The sequence below is a fragment of the Salminus brasiliensis genome, chromosome 7 (genome assembly GCF_030463535.1).
Source record: "Salminus brasiliensis chromosome 7, fSalBra1.hap2, whole genome shotgun sequence".
In the NCBI taxonomy this organism is placed as follows: Eukaryota; Metazoa; Chordata; class Actinopteri; order Characiformes; family Bryconidae; genus Salminus; species Salminus brasiliensis.
This window is the reverse complement of record NC_132884.1, coordinates 15138515-15160760: the sequence shown is the minus strand read 5'-3', so window position 1 is coordinate 15160760 and position 22246 is coordinate 15138515. Positions and strand designations below refer to the sequence as shown.

At 39.8% G+C, this 22246-nt stretch overlaps 2 protein-coding genes across 11 annotated transcripts in view; one reads left to right on the top strand and one right to left on the bottom strand.

Moving 5' to 3' along the window:
* slc25a12 (solute carrier family 25 member 12) overlaps positions 1-4942 on the top strand; it is a 16701-nt gene extending 11759 nt beyond the window's left edge. The window contains exons 15-18 of the mRNA XM_072683985.1: positions 358-496; positions 1501-1659; positions 1884-1974; positions 2577-4942. Of these exons, the coding sequence (XP_072540086.1) occupies positions 358-496; positions 1501-1659; positions 1884-1974; positions 2577-2775 (588 nt within the window). The 3' untranslated portion in view covers positions 2776-4942. The remainder of the gene's footprint in view (positions 1-357; positions 497-1500; positions 1660-1883; positions 1975-2576) is intronic.
* dync1i2b (dynein, cytoplasmic 1, intermediate chain 2b) lies at positions 3622-22246 on the bottom strand. 10 transcript variants are annotated; one of them, XM_072683987.1, is made up of 17 exons: positions 22116-22246; positions 20103-20211; positions 19003-19117; positions 18206-18341; positions 16071-16130; positions 14342-14457; positions 14138-14233; positions 13839-14001; positions 13550-13649; positions 13328-13453; positions 12053-12199; positions 11424-11537; positions 11007-11140; positions 10428-10572; positions 9554-9694; positions 8902-9027; positions 3622-7589 (listed from the first exon to the last, which is right to left on the bottom strand). In XM_072683987.1, exons 2-17 carry the CDS (start codon positions 20208-20210, stop codon positions 7476-7478), a joined length of 1941 nt encoding a protein of 646 aa, XP_072540088.1. In that variant the 5' UTR covers position 20211; positions 22116-22246; the 3' UTR covers positions 3622-7475. The 10 variants fall into 10 exon arrangements, with proteins under 10 accessions (XP_072540088.1, XP_072540090.1, XP_072540089.1 ...); XM_072683989.1 differs by having other exon boundaries at positions 3622-7586; XM_072683988.1 differs by having other exon boundaries at positions 14138-14230.

Genomic DNA, 22246 nt, shown 5'->3' with positions numbered 1-22246 from the left:
ACAGTTCCACTGCTCCACAGCTCGATGCTGGGGGCTTTATACCCCTCTAGTCCATGTCTGGCATTAGGCATGGTGTCAATAGGTTCATATTTATCTGCTCCAGATATTGTATAGGCAGGACTTCTCTACAGAGACTAGATAAGCTATGTGTGCATCTATGTAAGCAACAGGCGCGACTTAAAGTAGCTATGCGTTCATTAGATGGGCTGTCTGCAAGCGTTTGAACATAGTGTATTTTCTGTTTTATGTTCGGTGAAACAAGTAAAGTCAAGAAGCCATATCTACTAACAACTAATGCTTAAAACATGTCCCGAACGTCTCTCATGCCTCTTTTTAAATGTCTGTTTTGGTGTGTAGGGTGCAAAAGCCTGCTTCCTGCGTGATATCCCCTTTTCTGCCATCTATTTCCCTGTGTATGCCCACACTAAATCTTTACTGGCTGACGATGAGGGCCGGCTTGGAGCTCTGCAGCTGCTGACCGCTGGAGCCATCGCAGGTAACAATCCATTACCTTGACCAGTTTAGCCTATTTTTCCTCATTTACCGGTTTAGGCTTAATCTGCTTGTTTACTGATGAATGACTTAAGTATTAAGTTTATGTTCTCAACTACATTTTGGCTTATTTTATAATTTAGAATTCAGGGTTTAAGGATGGGATTTTCACCACTATGACTTCCTCTTGGGAAATAAAAGAAGGAATGATTGATGTTCTTTTCACACTGATCCTGTATTCATAAAGTGCTGGGAATATTCTAATATCTGTGGTGTCCTTAGGCATTAGAGAATTGGTATGTATTGCTCTTGGTATCACTCTACAGTTGGGAAGTGTAATTTGCACTCTCAGACACCCTAATGGACACCCTTTTCACATGCAAATTTCCAGCTGAAAACAAATCGTTTCTTCTTATAGCCTTCTCTTGCCTTGTGGACATTCATTACTTATAATTTTCAGATCTTTAGACAGTTGCTTAGTGGACTCCATGTTTAATGAGTGTTGGTGAAAAGTTTAAGGATGAGAAGAGAATTTATAAACCTTTATGAAAGTTTGATTCCGCTGACAGTTCACAGTTACAGTTAGTGACATGCCTCAGGCCTGAGTTGCTAATCAATGTTCCAGAGCATAGGGTAATCTATCTTTTAAATAAAACAATTAAGACTACCATTGATTCCAGGTGCTTGCAAGGTAGCATAAACCAGCAAACATTATTAATATGAGCAATGATTTGTAAATTGTTGTAGAATTCAAATTTGACCCTTGGTGAGAACCACTGTTAGCAGGTGCGGTGCCTCTGGAATGGCTTTAGGGGAAAGAGAGCGCCACCGTCAGCTCATTGTCCGCCCAGGTTTTCCCCTTTGGCAAGGCTGGGTAATCCAGACGAACAGATACGGATGTTAAAGAAGCAAATGGACTGACACAATAGAGTGATGTTACTGAATTTGACACGATTATGACTCAATCAAATTGAATGAATGCCTCTGATCGTCTGGCTGTCTTTTCAGGTGTCCCTGCTGCCTCTTTGGTCACACCTGCTGATGTCATCAAAACACGGCTGCAAGTGGCAGCACGTGCAGGTCAGACCACATACAACGGAGTTATCGACTGCTTCCGGAAGATCATGAGGGAGGAAGGCTTTAGAGCCTTCTGGAAGGGAGCAGGAGGTAAAAAAAAAAATCATGAACAAACACTAGAAATGTCCCCACAAGTTGTTCTATCACACATGTTCTATCATGACAAGTCTTGTACATACTGGTACTAAACTGGTGGCTATATGCTTCCATTAAATGTTACTTGCATTAACCTTGCAGCTCCAGTACAGTCTTGGTAAATTTTACTTTTAAACTGAATACCTGCTAAAGAAATGTAAAATATTGTTCTCCTACAGCCCGAGTGTTCCGGTCCTCTCCACAATTTGGCGTGACCCTGGTCACCTATGAACTTCTGCAGAGGTGGTTCTATATCGATTTTGGAGGACAGTAAGTGTTGACCTTATGACCTTACATCATAATTTAAACTAAAATATTTTTTTTGATGCTTCCTTTAAAGTCTTAGAACAACGAGTAAACAAAACTTATTAAAACCTGTTGTTTTAAGCGTATATCTAAGAAACTGTGACCTCAACCGACATATTTCCTGAATGGTTCTAAAGACAGGCAGTTTAAATGACGGAAATTGTTTGTTTGTGGCCACTTCTGTGAAAAAAAAAAAAACAGAACGGCTAGCAAAAATGTTTATTCAGTTTTAGTGAGAGGAAAATGTTGCTTTAGTCTATTTATATACGTCATTTAGAAAAACTCTGTTGGCTTTTTCCTGCTGTGCCCATCCTGTCCTGTTTACTGGGAGCTTCATGCAAATGAAGGCTGCTTACAGTTTAAGAGTTGCATGTGTGAATGATTCGAATCCCAAACATCACCAACTACAGAAACCGGTTATGGTCTTGGGTTTTAAGTGTGAAAGGGGGTTTATGTTTCCCGTGCTCCCTGTTCGTAACCTTCGAGCTAATCCTGGAGTTTCAGCTGTTGTTGCTTTGACTGGCAATACTGTGTGGCATCTAACCTTTTACCTTCTGCCCTTCTAGCCGTCCATCTGGTTCTGAGCCAACACCAAAGTCGCGGATATCAGAGCTGCCCCCAGTCACCCCGGAGCACGTGGGCGGATACCGCCTCGCTGCAGCCACCTTCGCTGGCGTGGAGAGCAAGTTTGGACTTCACCTGCCAAAGTTCAAGTCCTCTGGGGTTGTGAGCATCCAGCCTAGCAAGGAGGCACCAGCCTCGTAAAAAGCCCCGCCCACTCCCGTTCTGTCATCCAGTGGCTGCATGCCTCCATCCTTCAGGCTACTTCACTCCAATATATTTCTTTTTTTTTCTTTCTATTTTTTTAATTAGTCAGTTAACTTTTTTTGTTTACTTTTTCTTTTTTCTTTTTTTTTGGGTGAGGGAGATGCGTGAGTTATATTTACCGTTCTCAAACACAGTGCCTGCTCTCTAATAACTGAACGTTACTAATGGATTATTTTCACACTCTTAAAATGCTGGTTTAAACACCAGATGTACTTTTCCTATTCAACTGAATGGGAGAAAATGCAGTAAAATGTCTACTAGGTACTCAGCACTCCCTCCTCGACCACTGGCTAATTATCGGTTATGTGGTTATAATTTTTTTTTTTTTTTTTTCCCCCAAAGTGTTTTAGCAAACAAATTTCAGATATCCAAAATCCAGGGTGAATTGAGATCAAGTGGGACATGAGTATTCAGACGGTCAGCTTTCTGCATGACGATTTTTCGATTGCGTAAAGGCTCTGTGACAACATACAAAGACAAAAGATAAGTACCTTCTGAATTAAACATGGATAACTGAACATTTTAAGTAATTATTTATTAATTAAATGGCCAGTTGTGTTTTTATGGGTTCCGCTTTTTGATTATCTCAAGGCTGCTGATGTGACTGGCATACTAGACATACTAGAATTTCACTTTCTAGTATGACATCTGACACCATCAGGTTTGCCTTTTGCCACTTTTACATTCCGTACCTACTAGTGAATCAGAAAAGTGTGTCGTATCAGTCATCGCAAGCATCTCAATTAGATACAGGTGGGAGTAGAAACAGTACTTTCAGTAGACTGGAGTAAATGCTGATTTTAATAGTTTATATTGCATGATGTATAGACCAAGGAAGCAACTAAGCCCACAATGAGGACAGACCATTCCTCCTCTGGGGAAACCTTTTCCACTTCACCTCAAAACCAAAAGGAGGAAAGGCACACTCCTTATGAAGGTAAACTAGCTCACGGCTAACGTACTAGCTTGTGACTAGCACTTTATTCAAAGAATCACTGCTCTCATGCAAAAGCCTGATTTCTCAAATTGGAACTTAAATGTCAAAATGGTCCATTTATCATAACGTTTGACACCATGTACAGAACAAATGATCAAAATGTAAAAAATACAATGTGACGGGACAGGAATGATTGGAAAAAGGAAACGCCAGAATCATAACACACATTAAATAATTACTCCCACAATTACCTCAGCCCAAATACCACAAATTATATTTTAGTTTTAATATACCAAGTTCCTCTTAGTGCTCCATTTAAAAACAAACCTCAAAGGAAAAGAGTATCTGCATGACTGTTTGGAACCCATTTTGGTGCTGTATGAAACCATTTTTAAGGTTCCTTATAGAACAGTCTGTAGATGTTTTCCCACCAATCCGAAAGCACCATGTAAGCATCCAGCGTCTGAGTCGTCGTAGTTCTGTATAGATCCATTGCCCTTACTAAAGGAGCTTTTGAAGGACCCCTTTTTTCCATCTCTTATAGGACCATTAAACCAACATTTTCATCAACAAGTTTTGACCAGTTCTGTCTGTCTTTCTCAATTTGTCTTTTTGGGGTCCAGCATTCTTTTTGCTGTGTGTAAAGCCTGTCATTGTCCCCACACTCAAATGTGTTTGAGACAGTAATAGAGGTCAATAGAGGACTTGGCCAGTGAACCTCAAAAAGGCAGCGAAATGAGTAGTTCTGTTCCACTTAGTCTGAATTCACCCTGCATGCCTACATGCTGCATTTAATCTTCATTTCTTTCACCCTTTTATCCTTCTTGTTTGCTGGTGTTTGGAAGTTTCCCCGTGTTACAGAAAGCATGCGATAGTGCTCCTCATGCCCCTCCCATCATGCTTTGCGTAGATTGCACAAGTCCTGTACATATTTGTACATCTTTTGCACGGAAACGTGGGAAAGACAGACGCAAAGTCATAGTCTCTCGTCCCCATTTCTGCTTCACACTGATGTACAGAGGTTTCCGAACTTGATTTACTGATCAAAACGAAAGCAAAAAAAAAAAAAGATATATCATGGATAATCTGATGTTTAGGAAGTAATTTAAATGCATTTCATTCTTGTATTGTATTTTATGGAAGTAAATCATACGGTTAAATTTTAAACCAAGACTTGGAGAGTTTTATTGTTTTATTTTTGTTTCCATTTCTAGGTTTTATTCTCATTACTGTTTAAGCGTAAAAATGAAACGTGAAAATTGCGTATACTGAGATTGGTTAGTTTATTATTTTTTTAAATTTTAAAACGTAAACTTACAGAAGAAAATGCAATTTAAAAAAGTGGAAATACAGACATAAGCAGTGGAGCTTTGGTTCAGAATATATGTGCATCGACCAGGTAGAGGCAAAAAAGAATAGTAACATGGGACTGGTTTTGGGGTTGGACTTTTAACAGAGATGTCTGTGCACTTGAGAAATCAAGGCAAGGGGGGTGGGGTTGCGATTAAATGGTTTCTAGTTATAAGTAGCAAAAGTAAAAATGTTTGAGGTCTTGGACAAATATATGTCAGATCCGCATGTGGAAGTTATATATTACTTTAAAACAGTGTTTATAATGTGGCCTGAAAGCCACAGAAAAGTTCTGTCAAGTTCTGTATATTAATATGGAAAATACTGACAGACTAATATAAAAATGTATAAATGTTTTATAGGTCCATACAAATTTGTGCCATCAGTCACAATCAGGACATTCATATTAATTAGAATAAATAAAACAAATATTTTATATCTAAATAAAAGAATAATAATAATAATAATAATAATAATCATCATAATAATGGAAGAGCATTGTCTTATGCTGGAGTTTGGGCACTCTTGGCCAAATTAGTCACTTGGCCTTCAGCTAATCAAACATTAAACACTATTGTCAACAAATCCTAAAGCAATTACTGTTACTCAAAACAAATTACATACATACATGTGTGACACGTGTGTGTGTGTGTGTGTGTGTGTGTGTGTGTGTGTGTGTGTATATATATATATATATATAATCTCAGAGGGGAATGTGCAAAACTTTGGACACCGTGTTTGATGTGTTTGTTACATAGAGTTTTGTGACATGGTCTCAGACTTTGAATAGCAAATAAGGCCTGAGGCCATCAAATATGAGGTCTCCTAAGCAACTGTCTAAAGATTTGAAAACCAAAATAATCAATGTCCACTAGATAGAAAGATTGGGATAGATAGATGGTTAAAAATGTTAAGAAATGGCAGGGGGAACTGTAGCGGTCAATATGACATGGAAGACCAAGACAACTTGAATGGAGTGCTGCTCATACGCTGGTTTAAACTCAACATTTGAGATCTGCTGCAGACTCTAGATATTTAGAAATGCCAGGTTTTTTTTTTTCCAAGTGCTGTGGACCGATTAAAAAAAAATAATAATAATAACTTTCGCACTGGCCCTCGCAGTCCCCTGACCTAAACATCACAGAACATAAAATATCTCAGAACTAAAGCTCTTCTGCCATAAAGTGGGAAAACATTTCAACTGCAAGAACTGAAAGACTTTAAAAGGCTACGTTTCTGCCAAAGATACAAAGTCCTGACTCTGTAAGGCGCCCAAACTATTGCACAGACCACATTGATTATTTTTATCTTTTATTTATTGTTTTTAAGAAAGCCTGAGTAACTGTGTATTAGGATTTGCTAAAAAGTATTGTTTATGCTGAGAGCATAGAGGTTGTGTTACTGCTTCTCAATTTAAGGGTATATAAAGTATAAAAACCCAAAATGTGTCATTTGGCCAGGGGCGCCCAAACCATAGCACTGTATAGAATGTATGGAGTGGTTTGCTGGAATGGTTAAGGCTTTTTGCTCTGAGATGTTTCCAACTGGAGCAGTTTGTGGAAAACACTTAAATACCACAGTGTTATGTCATCAAAACACAGCAAACCTGCAGTGAAGGATCAAAAACATTTGCTTTACATGAGCAAATTATCACGGCCATATCTAAACCATGTAACACCATTTTTTTCACCTTGCATTGGATGAACGCTTCATTATAAATCATGACATTAAAATAGAAATAATTAGAATAAAATCTTGCCTCATTAATTCTTTGTAGAACCGGTTTAAAAATGAATCTCATTTGATTAAAAGTTAAGAACCTTCTTTTCCTCCTTTTATGTGACAATGTGCACTCAACTGTGTTATTCTATGAGAGTAAAAAGGTACTGCAGCTATTGAAGTAGATAAACCCAGCCCTCATTGAGGGGCCTGTAAGAATGTTAAGTTGAAGATTTGTATAAAGTGTACAGTACGTAGCTTGCATATGGTGGTTTATAGTGGATTAGAGTGAATTTTAGCTCTAGGTATTTCCCAGCTGTCTGAAAAACAGCCCTTGGTCAAGATGCAGTGCCAAAAGAACCAGGTAGTTGCAGCTTCTAGCTAATCACACCACTACACCTCCTTCTTCATATCCCACCTAACATTTACCTGCTTATAAATACTAGCATTATCAGCTTAAAATACCCTTTCCAACTTTCACTTCCTACATCCCACGTTCCAGGGAAACTGTATCAGCAAGTTGAAAGAAAACTCTAGATTGTCAATCAAGAACACTCAAAACTGCCAGAAGCTGAAGCTTTACACTTCCTTCCAGGTGTAGTTATCAATGTGGATGCCAGATCCTTCAGGCTCATGCAGTGAGGCGCTGGGTCGCCAGTTCCTCTGCGTCCTCCTGGTTCTCGTTGAGCTCGGTGAGAGTTCGCGCAAAGCGAGTCCACTCATCCGGCCGTGGCACAGCAATCTGCTGGAAAAATAGATTGACAGCACAAATAAATACATAGCAATATACTGTATTGTCACTTAACATGGTGAGAAATTCAATGTAGGTGTCGTGCGCATACTGCTTCTTTTCTTCCACAGCATTGCCAGTAGAATATGATGCACTGGTGCAGTCAATGCCAAGAATAAGCTAAAGGAGCATAAAGCTTCCCAGCACTGGTGAGATGGAGTTCTGTCAGCATTAGCAGTAGGCATGAATGCATTTGATTCAGAACTTTTGTCCATTTTTTGCAAGTCTACTTGAGAATACTTAAAAATCCATGTGATTTGAGACAACTGTGAATTAGGAAAGCAGTTTGCATAATGCTAATTGGTGTACATAGGCCTGTTAGTTTTTAGTTACATTAGCCTAAGGCCACAAACATACTCAATGCAAGTACGCAAATGTCAATGCCCGCACAACGCTCTGCAAACATGCAGTCCTGCTGTCCAAATGCTACATGTGTTCTTTTTGTTGTTGTAAAGTAAACTTCAGTGAATTAAGGCACTGGCACTATGATCCAATGGGAGCTGAGAAGCTGCCTAGTAATTAAGGGGGATAATTAGGCTCCATTTCTGTCAGCCAAGAACAGAAAGCTGAGGTTGCAGTGGGCACAGGTCCATCAAAACTAGACAGCTGAAGACTGAAAATATGTAGCCTGATCTGATGAACCCTGATTTCTGCTGAGGCACACAGATGGTAGGTGTATGAACTGGCACCAACAGCATGGACCCAACCTCGTGTAATGCTGTGGGGAATGTTTTCCTAGCACACTTTGGGCCTTTTAATACCAATCAACCATCGCTGGATTGCCACAGCCTATCTGGGCACTGCTGCTGATCATGTGCATGGTAACAATTTAACCATCTTCTTCCAGCATGAAAATGCACAACGTCAAGAAAGCAATAGTCGACTCCAACTGGTTTCATAAACATGGCGAAGGGTTCAGTGTTCTTCAGTGGGCTTCCCAGAGACCAAATCTTATTCCAATCAGATCGGGTCTTTGGGATGTGGTAAAACGGGATATGAAAGAGCATGAACATGCTTCTGAAAATCTGCATGAATTGTGAGATGCATTTATTTTAACATGAACCAGAATCTCAAAGGAATGTTTCCAACATCTTGCGGAATCCAAGCCCCAAGGAACTGAGGCTGTTTTGAGAGTAAAAGAAGGTCCTACCCAGTATTACAACAGTGTTCCCAAAAGTGTTCAGTGAGTGTGCATTTGAAAGTGAGGACTGCACTGTGAGTATGTTTTAAATTCACACAGAACAATACTAACAGCAGTATGCCTCACCTCTCCCACATCGTAGATGTGCACCTGGCCCTCTGAGTCACCAACGGCAACCTCCCTGCCTGAATTCGCCCAGCGCACACGGTTCAGTGCTGGACTGCCCTCCACTGTGACACCAGCTGTTGGAACCTGTCACAGAATTAGTACACAGAGAGGCTGTGTGTGTGTGTGTGTGTTTTCATACAGTCAAACCAAACTGCAGTAAAACCAAAAAAGAATGGCAAAAAAACAGACTTTGCTAGTGAGGGCGGACCAACCTATGCCCCCTCTGATGCAACATCACATCAAGGGAAGCGCTGGATACCTGGCTCCAGCACACCAGTCTGCAGATGGCAGTGACGGCCAGCACCACAGTAAAGCGATGTGGAGGAAGAGCACCATCTACCCACCTTGGAGAGAGCAAGGCCAATTGTGCTCTCAGGGGCCTCGGCTGCCGATGGCTAGCAGCATGACTGGGATTCGAACCAGTGATCCTTTGATCATAGTGGCAGCGCATTAGTCCGCTGGACCATTTGGGTCCCCCCATGTTTCATGTTTCATTGACTGGACTTTGGTTCGGAGTTAGGCTTAGAAAAGTCTTATTACATATAGACACCTAATGCATTTGAGGCTAATTTTAACATATCAAATGTGTTCAATATGCTTGTGTGTGTACCTCTGTCTCATTGTTGAGGTTCCACAGGTCAAGGTGTCCCACTCCGTCCACACAGGCAAACAGGGCGGGGTGGGCAGGGGACCACATGACATCGTACACATAGTCCGAGTTATCCTCAAACGAATACAGGGGCTTCGTATTCTAGAGAGGTAAAGAGAAATGTCCACATCCGTATATTCTACTTCAGTAAGACACAGACTAAACTACAAGCTTCTATTACTTATTAGCTACACCCATCAGCCACAGAATACACATTCAATAAAGTGCCAACATTCAACATTATGATGCCCGACTGCAGTCTGTACAATTACAGAGTATTTGTATGTTGTGTGATTTTATAATTCACATAGGGCATCTTACCTTGATGTGAATACTACACTGACTGATTGTATATATATACAGAAATTTGTTTGACATGTTGTGATATCCTTAAAATGAGTCCAAGAAGTCTTAGAATGTTTGATTACATCTGGACTTATTTGTTGATAACAATGAATTATGATCATTTAAAATGAATGTTTTATAAAACTGCATATTGATTGTGCTATATCTGATCTGCTGAACTCTAGAAGTCATCATATACTAATAAAAGTGTTTTTTGGCCTTTCCAATACGGCAGACACCATGACTGAGAATAGCAAGCAAAGCAGCATCAAAACCGCTCGCTATTACAAAAATAGTGAATCACATAAAGTGCCATCCATGCTGTAGTACTGCTTGAATTCTCGAGGGGAAAATATTTGTCATTTCTAGACGCCCAGCTTTAGTTGACAACTGACATTTAAATATTCAGCAATACTAATGAATACAGAGTTCCGCCTCCTCATGTTGGGAGTGTGTGTGGACGTGTTTGTGTGAAAGTGCTGTGCTATACCCTGGTACTCCAAAGTTTGACAGTCCAGTCGAAGGATGAAGTCACAAACAGGTGTGAGAAATCTACAGGTCCAGCAGCCGTGTGGCAGTCCAGTCCAGTGACTGGACCATGATGACCTTCAAACATCTCACTGATCCCTGCTTTACTATAACACACACACATACATAAACACAGCGAGTTAAATTCTAGTAGTAAAAGCATGTTACATATTTTACTCACAGTGTTGTAGCCCATTTATAGAGATTCACCACTAAACTGTCAATGAATATATAGGTTTAGATCCATGTGGTTTATGCTATTATCTAGAAAATGGGCAAAAACACATAAAACCTCAGGTTTTAGGATTGCTTCTATTGTTTTGGCTAAAAAATGTATTTTAAGCTAGTTTTGTACAGTGGATTGTGTATCATACACTGCCAGAACTCCCATAAACAAGTGCATTAGAAATTTCTTATCACCTTGACACAGTTTGATACTAATTTTAGATTCCATTCATACAGTCTTAACTGGTGAGGAATAAGTCACATGTACCCTGTACCTCTAGTTAAAAGCCAAGGGGACTCTTATTTTGTCACACACCTCCCATGTCTGCACGCTGTGTAGACTGTGCCATCCTCACTGCCCACCACAAAGTTATTGACGTCACCCAGAGGAAAAGACATGGAGGTCACTGCCACAGGTTTAGACTGTTTAAAGACCAGCTCCAGACTGTCCTGCACACACACACACATACTTCAGATACACAGACAGATAACAGCTTTGTAGTATAAAAGAATAGTTTTGGTGCTTTAGGTCATCTTCTTGTATAGCTATAGCAAAACATCATATGTGAGTTTTAGTACATTCAGTCACACAATCACCAATCTGAGGCTCAGAGTAAGAGCTAGCCAGACTAAAGAACAGTCATGCAGGGTTAGTTGAACTGGTACATGGATGTTTCTTTTTCTTCTGTATGATTTAAACATGCAGCAACAGGTGTCGCTGTGTGTGTGTTACCTGCGGAGTGGACAGCATGTCTAGGCTCCAGGAGCACATTTTGCCATCAGTGGAGATGCTGATAAGGTTATGTGCGTTTTGAGTGCCCACCACGTTCACACAGTACACTGGGTGCTGGACATAGAAAAAGGAAGCGAAAGAGTGGCTAAAAAATATATACTAACGCTTCTGCCTGCATTCAAGTTCAAATACTCTACATTTTTATTAAGTAATGAAAAGCCTCTATAATCTGTAATGTCACAAGACTTTTTAAAGACCTTAATATCATATTATTAAAATAATAATAATAAATATAATAATAAAAATAAAACCTAATTCCTAACCCTCAAATGATGTAAGTGGCATATTGTTAGCTAAAATAATATATAATAATTACTGAATACTAGGTTTTAAAACTAACTAGAGTTCAATGGGTTACATAACAAAATGAAAAGTAAAAAATGAAAGTAAAAATCAAATTTCTTAACAAACATATCTATTTTCCAATCAAACCCTGATAATAATAATAGCAATAAAAATAATACTAATGACTAAACAAAGACAAATAAGAATCACAGAGGGGGAGAAAGAATAGAGAAAGACAAAATACTAATAGTGGGAGAGATGCTTGTCTGTGTGTATGTGTGTACCGTGTGTGCAGAGGCAGACAGTGGCGTTCTCTGAACTGGAGTGCGTTTGTTACTCCGGTTGTCCCACAGAACGATCTGTCCTGAGTACGTTCCCCCAACCACCAGATTAGGATGGAAACGAGCAAATGCTGCTGACATCACTGCTGACTGGACAAAGAAAGAGAGAAACCTGAAATGACTCAACCAGTTTTCCTCTTAACCCCAAAAGTGCTCAAGCAGCCAGGACATGCCTGGTGTCTGAAATCTGTTTCTGTAGTTTTGCGCTGGAGCTACAAGGCTAATGGTAATGTATACCTCACCAATTGTCATTATTCCTCAGTGCACTGTGCAAACTCCATGCCTAAATCGTCAGAAACTTGTGTAACATTCTGCTTTGCTCTTGTCTTCGTCTGTCATGTCATTGGTCATGTGCGCCTTTGTTTCTGCTTTCAGCTCCCTTGACTGCTCCGCCTCCTGGCTATGTGCTTCATCTGTGTCTTATCTGTTTCTTGTAATGCGAGTTGTCCTGTCTCTTGTTTAAGCAGCCCTAAGTAAACTTGTGTCTCCAAAACAGCAACTTTACAGATGAAGGAAAAAACTCCTCAACTCCTTAACTTAAAAGTTGATGTACAAAGATTTTATTCCAAGTAATTCTGGACCATTTTTATTGGTCCACTCGTTGTAAAATTTTGATTGACAATGTAAAAACAAAACAACTACCATATTTAATTATGTCAAAAAAGTAAAAAAAATGGCCAAAATGGAGATACAAGAAGAATCAGGGCTTAAAGAGTTCAAACGATGCTGGGAACCAGTTGATATACTGTTATCTATAAAAATGCACAAACATATGTTCCACAGCTAAAACAGTAGACCCCGTCTTAAGGCCCAACTTTAGTTTGAACTTTTATCCATGTTTGTCATAAGGCACCAAATATTGGTAATATCTTAACTGAATGACTAAACTTAGGGTTAGGGGGAAATTCTGTAACACCAAAAATTCACCACCATGCTAAGACTAGCTTGATTATATTGAAACAATACTACAATGAGGCTTTTTGCACACACAAAATAAATGACAGTCTGTAACGACCTCACAATGTAGCTCTTTTGTACCAACATTTTTTAGAGCTTGTCACAGAAATACATTTGAAATAACACATTTGTGGGCAAATCATGGATAGGTAAACGCAACTGTCAAGCTCCTCATGAATTAAACCAGGTGTGTTAGACCAGGGAAGAAACACACACACCACACATAAAGAAAACCTCTGCGCTGATCTCCTCGAGCCTCACCTGACAGTGGAAGACGTATTCAGGTGTGGTTTTCTTGTACTTCATATTCCACACCAGAGCAACTCCATCAGGCTCATGAGGAGCTTCCTCATTACTGCTGTACGACGCGACCAGCAACTCAGGATACTGAAAGAGGTATATTCATGTATATTTATGACCATTTATATTCTTGATAACTGGTGTGAAACCTTAAATGTGTAAACTCTGGAGTAGACATCAAACCTGAGGAGACCAGTCCAGACAGGTGACCACTCTGTGTTTGGACCAGCGTTCATCCATGAATTGTCTGTTCAGTGACAGCTTAGTCCCAGCCTGAGTGTCCCTAGAACACACACACACAGTGACAAGCACTACTGTCACAGACAGTTCTGGTTCTTTAACATGGGTGAGTGTTCCAATGCCCAGCTTTGATATACTATGCTATCTCTTACTGAAAGCATCTACACAATAATAGCACTGTTTTATTATCAATTCACACACACACACTCACACACACACACATACTCCTCACCCCTCCTTGTCCTGCAGGTCACGGCCACTGTAGTCAAAGCAGACGTCCACATGCTCCGAGAGTGCCCGCTCCACAATGCGGGAGCTGTGGTCAAAAAACGTGAGAAACTCCTCTGAATGCAGGATCTGCTGCTTCTCCTCTTCCGTCAGCTCATGAGGGGGCACTGCAGAGCAGGACAGAGGGGAGAACAGGTTTGTGGAATAGTTTATAGAATTTTGTGCATCATTGCAGAATCTTTCAAGAAGCTTGTTCAGGAATCCTTCCTTCCTTTCCAGTATGTCAGAGAATAATTAATTTACCCTCCTCTTCGGCTTCATGGGAGTCACTCTCCTGTGGAGTGTCGAGAGCAGACGGAACCACAGGCAAGTCCTCCTCCTCATTATCATCTTCTACTGCTGAAAAACAACAACATCACTTTACCACCACCTCTACAAGCACTTAGAGAGCAAACACAATAGGAGCGGTCCACTAAGATTCGTTACTGGGGAGGATGTGGGTTATACCATGTTTGATCTGGGTGTGAGTGGGTGTCTGCGTCTCTTTAGAGTAGGACACCAGCTCTTTCGGAGGGAAATCCACCTGAGTCACTTTAGCCATGCCCAACCTCAGAGGAACCCGTCTGAGAAAGAATAACAGTCAGCATGAAACACACCCTCTTAAACTGTAAATTACACACATTGTGGATAGTTTTCTTAAACTTCAGTCTTGGTGGCCCACCAGATGGTCTATTCTTCCAACACTCCTGTATCAGGAGCATAATGCAATTAGAGTACTGCAAATAGCATCATGCTAAATGATGGCTACAAGCTTCCATTCTTTGTAAGACATGTTAGCATGTTCGGTAATGCAATTTTTAAAGCAACTTAAAACTTGGTTCTTGTACCAACTACTGACAAATAGTTTAGAGCAAAAATAGACAAGACAGTCTGGTAGGGCCATGAGCACAAACACTGACAATAAGTCAATAACAGCCAACAGCTATTATTATAAACACCAGATTAATTTCCATGCTTTCATTTAAGAAGACTATTGTTAGTAATTGTGCTGAAATAAAATGCTGAGCACACTGAACTTCTAATAGTACATGCTACTCTGTTCATTTATTATTACAAATTAAAGTTAAAAACTTTATTGCAGCACAATTACTAACATTCTTACACTAATGACTGTTTAGGTGGCCAGAAGGGCTTGATTAGAGTGTTGTTGTTGTTTTAAATAATAATATATAATAATATTATCCATGATAGAATCACCCTTTCCTATATGCTTTGGATTATTGTCTCAGTTAGGCACCCTGCATCAAAGATAGCTCTGGGCCACAATAAACACAAGTGTACATGGAATGCATTTTCTTCATCTGCACACAAGTAGGCTGGCAGAAATGCATCTCCTAGTCCTACTCTGATGTAGACTATTCATTTTCTTTCAGTTTGTTACAATATTCCAAATAATGCACTGCTAGTAACAGGGGTAACCATGTTTACCATTGGTTACTGACAGTGAAACAAAGTTGCTAATATGCAAAATAATGGATTGTATAGGGTCGGACTGGGGATGAATTTTAGTAAAAACTGAATCTGGCCAGTAACTCCAGATACTATCGGGGCATTAAAGCCACTCTATAGATATAAGTGAAAATTTGACTTTTTTAATGCCAGCATTTTAAAGTGCATTCAAGTACAGTGACTGTTACAAAGAGTATACTTTGTTCTGTTTAAACTAATTAGCAGTCAAATCACAGTACAAGACATGAAATATCTACCGTTTATAAAATCCTCCAGATGTTTTTCCCTCCACAAGGTTTTACAACTACATTGCTGCTGGTAGTCTTTTAATAAATGTGGTGAAGGCTACAAGAGCAAATCCCAGGACTTATAGGTTATCCTTGGTTGTCCTATTAAGCAAGACACGTAAGATCCCCACTGCCGCTTGTGTTGCCACTGTTGAAAGTGATGATTCTGCATCCAGAATGGGCACAGTTGGGAAAATTACTTTTCTTTCTTGTAAGAAGGTCATTCATGTAAATTTATAGTCATTACACTAATTGTAGATCATACAAAATGATAAACCTTCAAACAAGAAAACAGAAGAAACAGCCTAATGTGAGAAACAGGGTTAAACCTAACACATGATGCATAAACTGTTGGTAGATGAGTTGAGTCAGTTGTGCTTTAGAGCAGGAAAGACAGCAAACACACACAGAATCAGAGAATGAAGAGCAGAGAGCAGTACCCAAGCTGAGAGTCTGAATGCAGCAGCAGAGTAGAGGGGTCAGAGTCCCAGTGTAGAGTCCTGTTACACATACACATATAGAAGTAAGCATGCATGCAAACAGTCAAAAAGGTGAGACCCGTTAAAGGAAAAGCCATACCAATAGTGTTTGCGCGCTTACACACGTACACACATACACACTTGCACATCCCTAACAGAGAAAAGAGATGGAACAATGCTAAAATTGCACAAAACACTCAAACCAGCTTGTTATTTGCACAGAGCACTGGGATGCATGCGTTTATGTGTTGGTATGTAGACAGGTATCGATAGGAACAGTGGTGTAAAAGCCAGCCATCTGAAAGTAATGATTCAATCAGTTTAATTTTGGAATCTTAGAATCAAATAGAATCACTTATAATATATTTTGGTAAAGCATCCATTAATGTTTGAGACAAAATAAAATAAAAATCTAAATGTCAAAATGTCACTATTGTTAGTATTTATTTGATTGTTTTATATATACTTTTTGCTTCCAGTCATATTTGTACCTTCAACATAATTGAAATAAATTGTTGTGATTTCATGATACTGTTTGTTGTAAAGATTTGTAATGATAATTATTGGCGGTCTACATTTCAATTCCTCATTCTAAGAACTATGTGACTTATGCATTAGTTTAACAATAATAAAACAATGAATATTTTAAACAGATCCATTTGTAAAAAAAAAAAAAACTGAATAAAAGCCTGCAGTTTAAAGTAATTCTCAAGTCTTTTAAACATATTCTTTATCTATCACATCTGAGATCCACAGCCCATTACCACAGGCAGAAATTCCCTGTCTGCTGGATTCTCTTGAATCTACAGTCACATCAGGGACGTGCATGAGTACTTGAGTATTCGGTTTCATTACGAACAACAACATACAGGACAAACATATGTTTCAACAGAACTGTAAAGTCTGATGTTTTTGCTCATATTTGTAATTAAGGATGTATAATATTTTACAATCTCATCTCTGTAAATACACGCCTAAAAACATCTTTTGAGTCTTGGTTCCTCTCAAGATTTTTTCCTCTCAACCCCAGGAAGTTTTTCCTTGCCACTGTTGCCACTAGCTTGCTTAAAAGTGGCTTGGACCCAGATCTCTGTAAAGCTGCTTTGTGACAACATTTCTTGTAAAAAAAAGCTATATAAATACAACTGAATTAAATTTAATTATTTAAATTAATACGTAAAAACATCTATCAAACCTGATCCAGATCTTTATTTGATGATGTGACTTACTTTAGTCTGTAAATGCAAATTTTACCATGGCACAATATGTGGTATGGTTCCACACATTGCGGTCCAGTTTGAAAGCGGAAAAGTATGACAAACTGTGAAGTTTTAGTTCAAGTCTATCCATGTTGTTTTACTATTATTATTATTTTTATTATTTATTATTTGTATTTAATTTTTTTACATTTTGCAGTGTACTTACCGAGCTTAAAATTGGCAATAGTCCAGCGTTTGTTAGCAACACTAGCGTAGCATTTTCCAAGGTAAACTAAAGACATACTTGTTGAATATTAAGCATGGCTGATGGAGCGCATCTAGGGTAAGTCAAAAATTATGTTCATTTTTTTTTTTAAAGCTGCACTCTTCCCTTAACCTGAGCACACTGCCATGTATGCATTAGGGACATAACTGAGAAGACAGTGATAGTGCAGCTTTAACTGCCTTAGCTGAGCAGATGAATTCAGAAACAGTCAAAACATATTTCTCCGACAAACAAACATGTTGGCATGTTGTTTGCTGAGGAGAAAGATTTATATTATTAAATGAGGAACAGTGTTTTTTTAAATGGGTTCCTCTGCATTCCACTAAAGTGTTCTACTTTTGCCTAATAACAAGCCTACAGCCCCAAAGTCATTTCCATGTTCTCTCCCTTTCCCAATTGATTAGCTTATTTACTCTTTAGGGTACGAAAGCCATTTCAAATGTTTACAGAATTCAGCAACTCCCCAACTGCTTTATTTTAAGTCAACAGGCTGGAATTTGGCTCTGGGGTAACTGGCTGCATGCAACAGATGCAACAGGTAGAGATTAGGGTTGAAAGCGCTAGAGTGCTTACATGGGTTAATAGAGCAGTATTAGTCAATGGAGTGTTACCTGGGTCCTGTAGCTCCGTCTCCAGAGTCCTGGCTGCCGGTCTCACTGCCCACCGATTTAGCAGAGGGGGACATAGGAGGGGGGACTAAATAATGAAACAAACATGTATCTTCTGTTACTACGCGCAGGGGCTGCACTACTCACACGGGAGAGGTCGGTGGAGTGCAAAAGAAAACCATAATACATGGGGGAGAATTTCCCAGGAATGGAAAAAAGCAACATAAGGCCAAAAAAAGAGGTCGGAGAAATGCATGGAAAAGAAAGAGAAGACAGAAATGAAAAACGTGGTTAACATCATGCAGGAATTACATGTAGTTTAGAGACATTAGACATTAGAGGTCATTTACAACAGGGGAAGCATTCAAAAAGATGACAGCAATGACAACATGACAACTTGGGTGACAACAAACATCAAAACTGTCATTTAAAATCATTAAGAATTGTTTTTTTTTTTTAAACACATAAAGTTAAATCAGGAATCTAATTCCTCCAGCTCCTGTAATTAGCTATTTATATATATTTTTAAAACACCATCATATTTGACATTACTTAACCAATCAAATCTATTTGAGGTGTGTAATGATGCAGTTTTCTTAATAAAAATTGGTGGAGTATATGCTATGCTTTCAGACACTAAACCATTTCTAGGCTAACTGACTATACTTGCATCAGAATACTCTTAAGATAAGCTAGAACTGTGTTCTTTTTTAAAAAAGTCAAACATAAATTATTAATCTAAACCTCCAGATATATATTTTAACCCTACATATCCCAAAATGCAGCAGTATGGATCATACCCATGGCAGGGTCAGTGATGCCCATGCTCTGCAGCAGAGCCTCCGCCTCCCTCCGCTTCCTCTCCAGATCTGTGTCATCATTTGGGGGAGATGAGCCATCCCTACGACCTTCAGTCTGCAAAAAGGGTCAGAGTAGGGATCAGAGTAACACACACACAGTTACTTTAATCATCATCACCCGAAATCTAAACATAAAGAGGTTCAACTGTAGTGACTTATTACTGGATCACTGCTGAAACTGACAGGTAGAACACTGACTGACAGAGAAGCCCAGTGAGCAGCAGGATCTGAGCTTCAACAGCGTGGATGAATATGGGCTCACTATTTGGAAAGCAACAGGACACAGTTGCCCAACTTGTTTACATGTTATAACTGCTTAATAATGCTTTTTAAAGCGTTTATGACCTAATAAAAATGAATACACTTTTTTCAACAATTTATAAGCCATATGGGTGCTCTTATTATAAAGTGATGCCAAAACATCACATGCTGCAGCACATCCACTGTTGCTGTTGAGTGAGCTCAACTGAGATGCAGAATTAAAAGGTCTGTTTTTGGTAAATGTAACTCGAAAAAAGCAGTGAAATCAATTATTTAAAAAGTTGAGGTCACTTTATTTCTTTACAGTGTAAAAGGACATTTGTATAGGGTATCAAAACAGTCAAGCTAAATCATGTTGCTGAATCATGTTGAAATATGAAATGTCATAATGCACTGAATCATTTCCAGTGCACATTTTTGTACAATCAAACTGAAGTGTGATTAGGGACCTCTGGAAGGTACTGAATTATTTTGAATATTTACTGTATAATAAGCATTAAAGTTGAGAATAGACTTTACCATAACTACTCTATACAATTTTGTGTTTTGAATTCATTAAAATGAGACTAGTGGTTCCATCAACACAGTTCTTGACAAAAAAAGTATATAATATTTTATATATTGTATCTGTGACCGAGCACTTATATTAAGTATGTAAATTCTGTGACACTTATTTCAGTGCTGAAAAGCAGCTTTTGTGCTCAAGCTACTGTTCAGTGAGGACATCTAGTCTAGATATAGAAGTGTAAGTGCTGTAGGCCACATGACTACACACTCACTTCTTTCTTCTTGCGTTCCTCCTCTTTCCTCTTCTTCTCCTCTCTGATCTGAGCCAGCCGCTGTTTCTTCCTCTCCAGCTCTGCCTTCAGCTCGCTTTTATCCGACATGCTGCCCACACACACACACACACACACACACAAACACACGCACACACACAGCAGCATTTCAGTACTAACAAGACTATTTGTGTCTGTGGGCCTGTTGGCATTTCAGCTGCTCTCCGTGCTGCACATTATACAAGCAGAGACAGATCAGCTACTGGCCATTTATGTGCTATTCAGCGACGGCACTCCTTCTTACTCATTATCACGTCCGACACAATCAGCAGACCTTTTTCTGACTCCTTTAAGGCTCGGTTTCTGTCAGTGTCTCTGTTAACTTTCTTTCCAGTTTTATAATAATGTACTCCATTTAAATCTCACTTCTACAAAAATCTGAAAAGGTATCTATTTAATTTGGCTTTCAATTAAAATTTTGTTTGTAAAGTGATTTGTTATTTTAAAATATTTTATAAATGATTTATTATTTAACAAATGAAAAATAATTCTGTAACAAATCACATCACACACACACAAACACACACATTTGCATTCATTTTACTTACTTATCTATATATATATATATATATATATATAATGTGTTTTACAGGCAAATACTACTACTACTACTAATTATTATTATTATTATTATTATTATTATATAGGATCAGCGCAACTGGTGTATGGGAGAAAAGATCTGGAGTTCAGCCATTGGTTGACTCCCTATTTCAGATTAATTGCACTATTTAAGGGCAGAAGTAGTGGTTTATTGAATGCACTACATAAGGAGCATCGAGCCACATGAGATTCAGCATTAGTTTTGGTTCCTCTTGGTGTTTCCTAACACGAATCGTCCTCAGTGAGCATGGCTGTGTCTGAAACTGAAGGTAGCTGCCTTGATGCCTTGCTGGTGAGGTCTCTGTAACCGAATCGCGAAGGCAACATTGCCATGGTATCGACAGGTTACTGCTGATGTTTGCTAGTGTTAGGATTGGCCGCTAGCATTTCGGACATGACTGGGTTTCTTCCTGCCTCAGGACACCGTCTGAGTAGGCAGTGCGTGTGTTCCGTTTGGGACACAGCCCATGTCTGCTGTAAGAATGCGTGTAACTGCCCTCTGCTGGCCGTTCACTGCATGTGCAGGAAATGCCGGGGTGACGTCAGCGCCGATCAGTCCGCGCCCTGCCGCGATGCAAAACGTTAAAGACGACCGTAAAGTGCGAAATCACGGAGAAAGCACGCGTTTAATACAGCGGAGAAGAAGGACACGGCTCAGACAACTCGAAGAAGCGCGTACTTAGGGTCAAACCCTGCCGCTCAGCATCTATCTTTAATGACACGGTGTAAAGACCGGCGGCCCAGATCGTCTGACAGCATTAAAAATAACACAACACAACCCATCACACACACACACACACACACACACACACACACACACACACTGCCAGTGTTCCCAGTAACTGCCCAGCCCATTACAACACCAGGAAGGGTCGATATCCAGGATAATGACGTGTTGTAACATTAATGCACAAATATATAAAAGGACCCCGGCAGATAAAACTGACTTAAAACCAGTGATCTGACCTCAGACCAGTGTTACCACAGTGTTATTCTGCACGTTTGTTAAAAACAGGTGTGTGAGGAACAGTTATTCCCGACACGGATCGCCCACAGGCTGGTTAGCAGGGGAAGCTACCGGCGGACTCGCTGCTGTTTGCGCTGTTTGCTGTAAAACACCCTCGTTTCATAGAGAACCCTCAGTCAGCCCCCCGCACTAACCTGCACAGAGGAGCAGGGGCAGGCCTGAGCTGTGGCGAACCCTAGGACGGTCTAAGCCTCGCCTGCGGCAGTCAGCGCTCATGAGACTGAGTCAGGAGGAGCGGGCAACACTGCCTCCATCCCAAACCCATCATTCCTCAGTGTTTTATCTCACCTGCCTCGAGATCAGAGAGGCAGTAGCACAGGTGCACTTACCTGAGCGAAGCCCCTTCGGTCCGGACGGAGAACTGGACAGTGGGGGGGATTATAGCTGAGGCAGCGAGCTAATAACTTATTATCCTCTTCCCCTTGTTGTGCTGGACAGCAGCAGCCTGCCGGGATGGAGC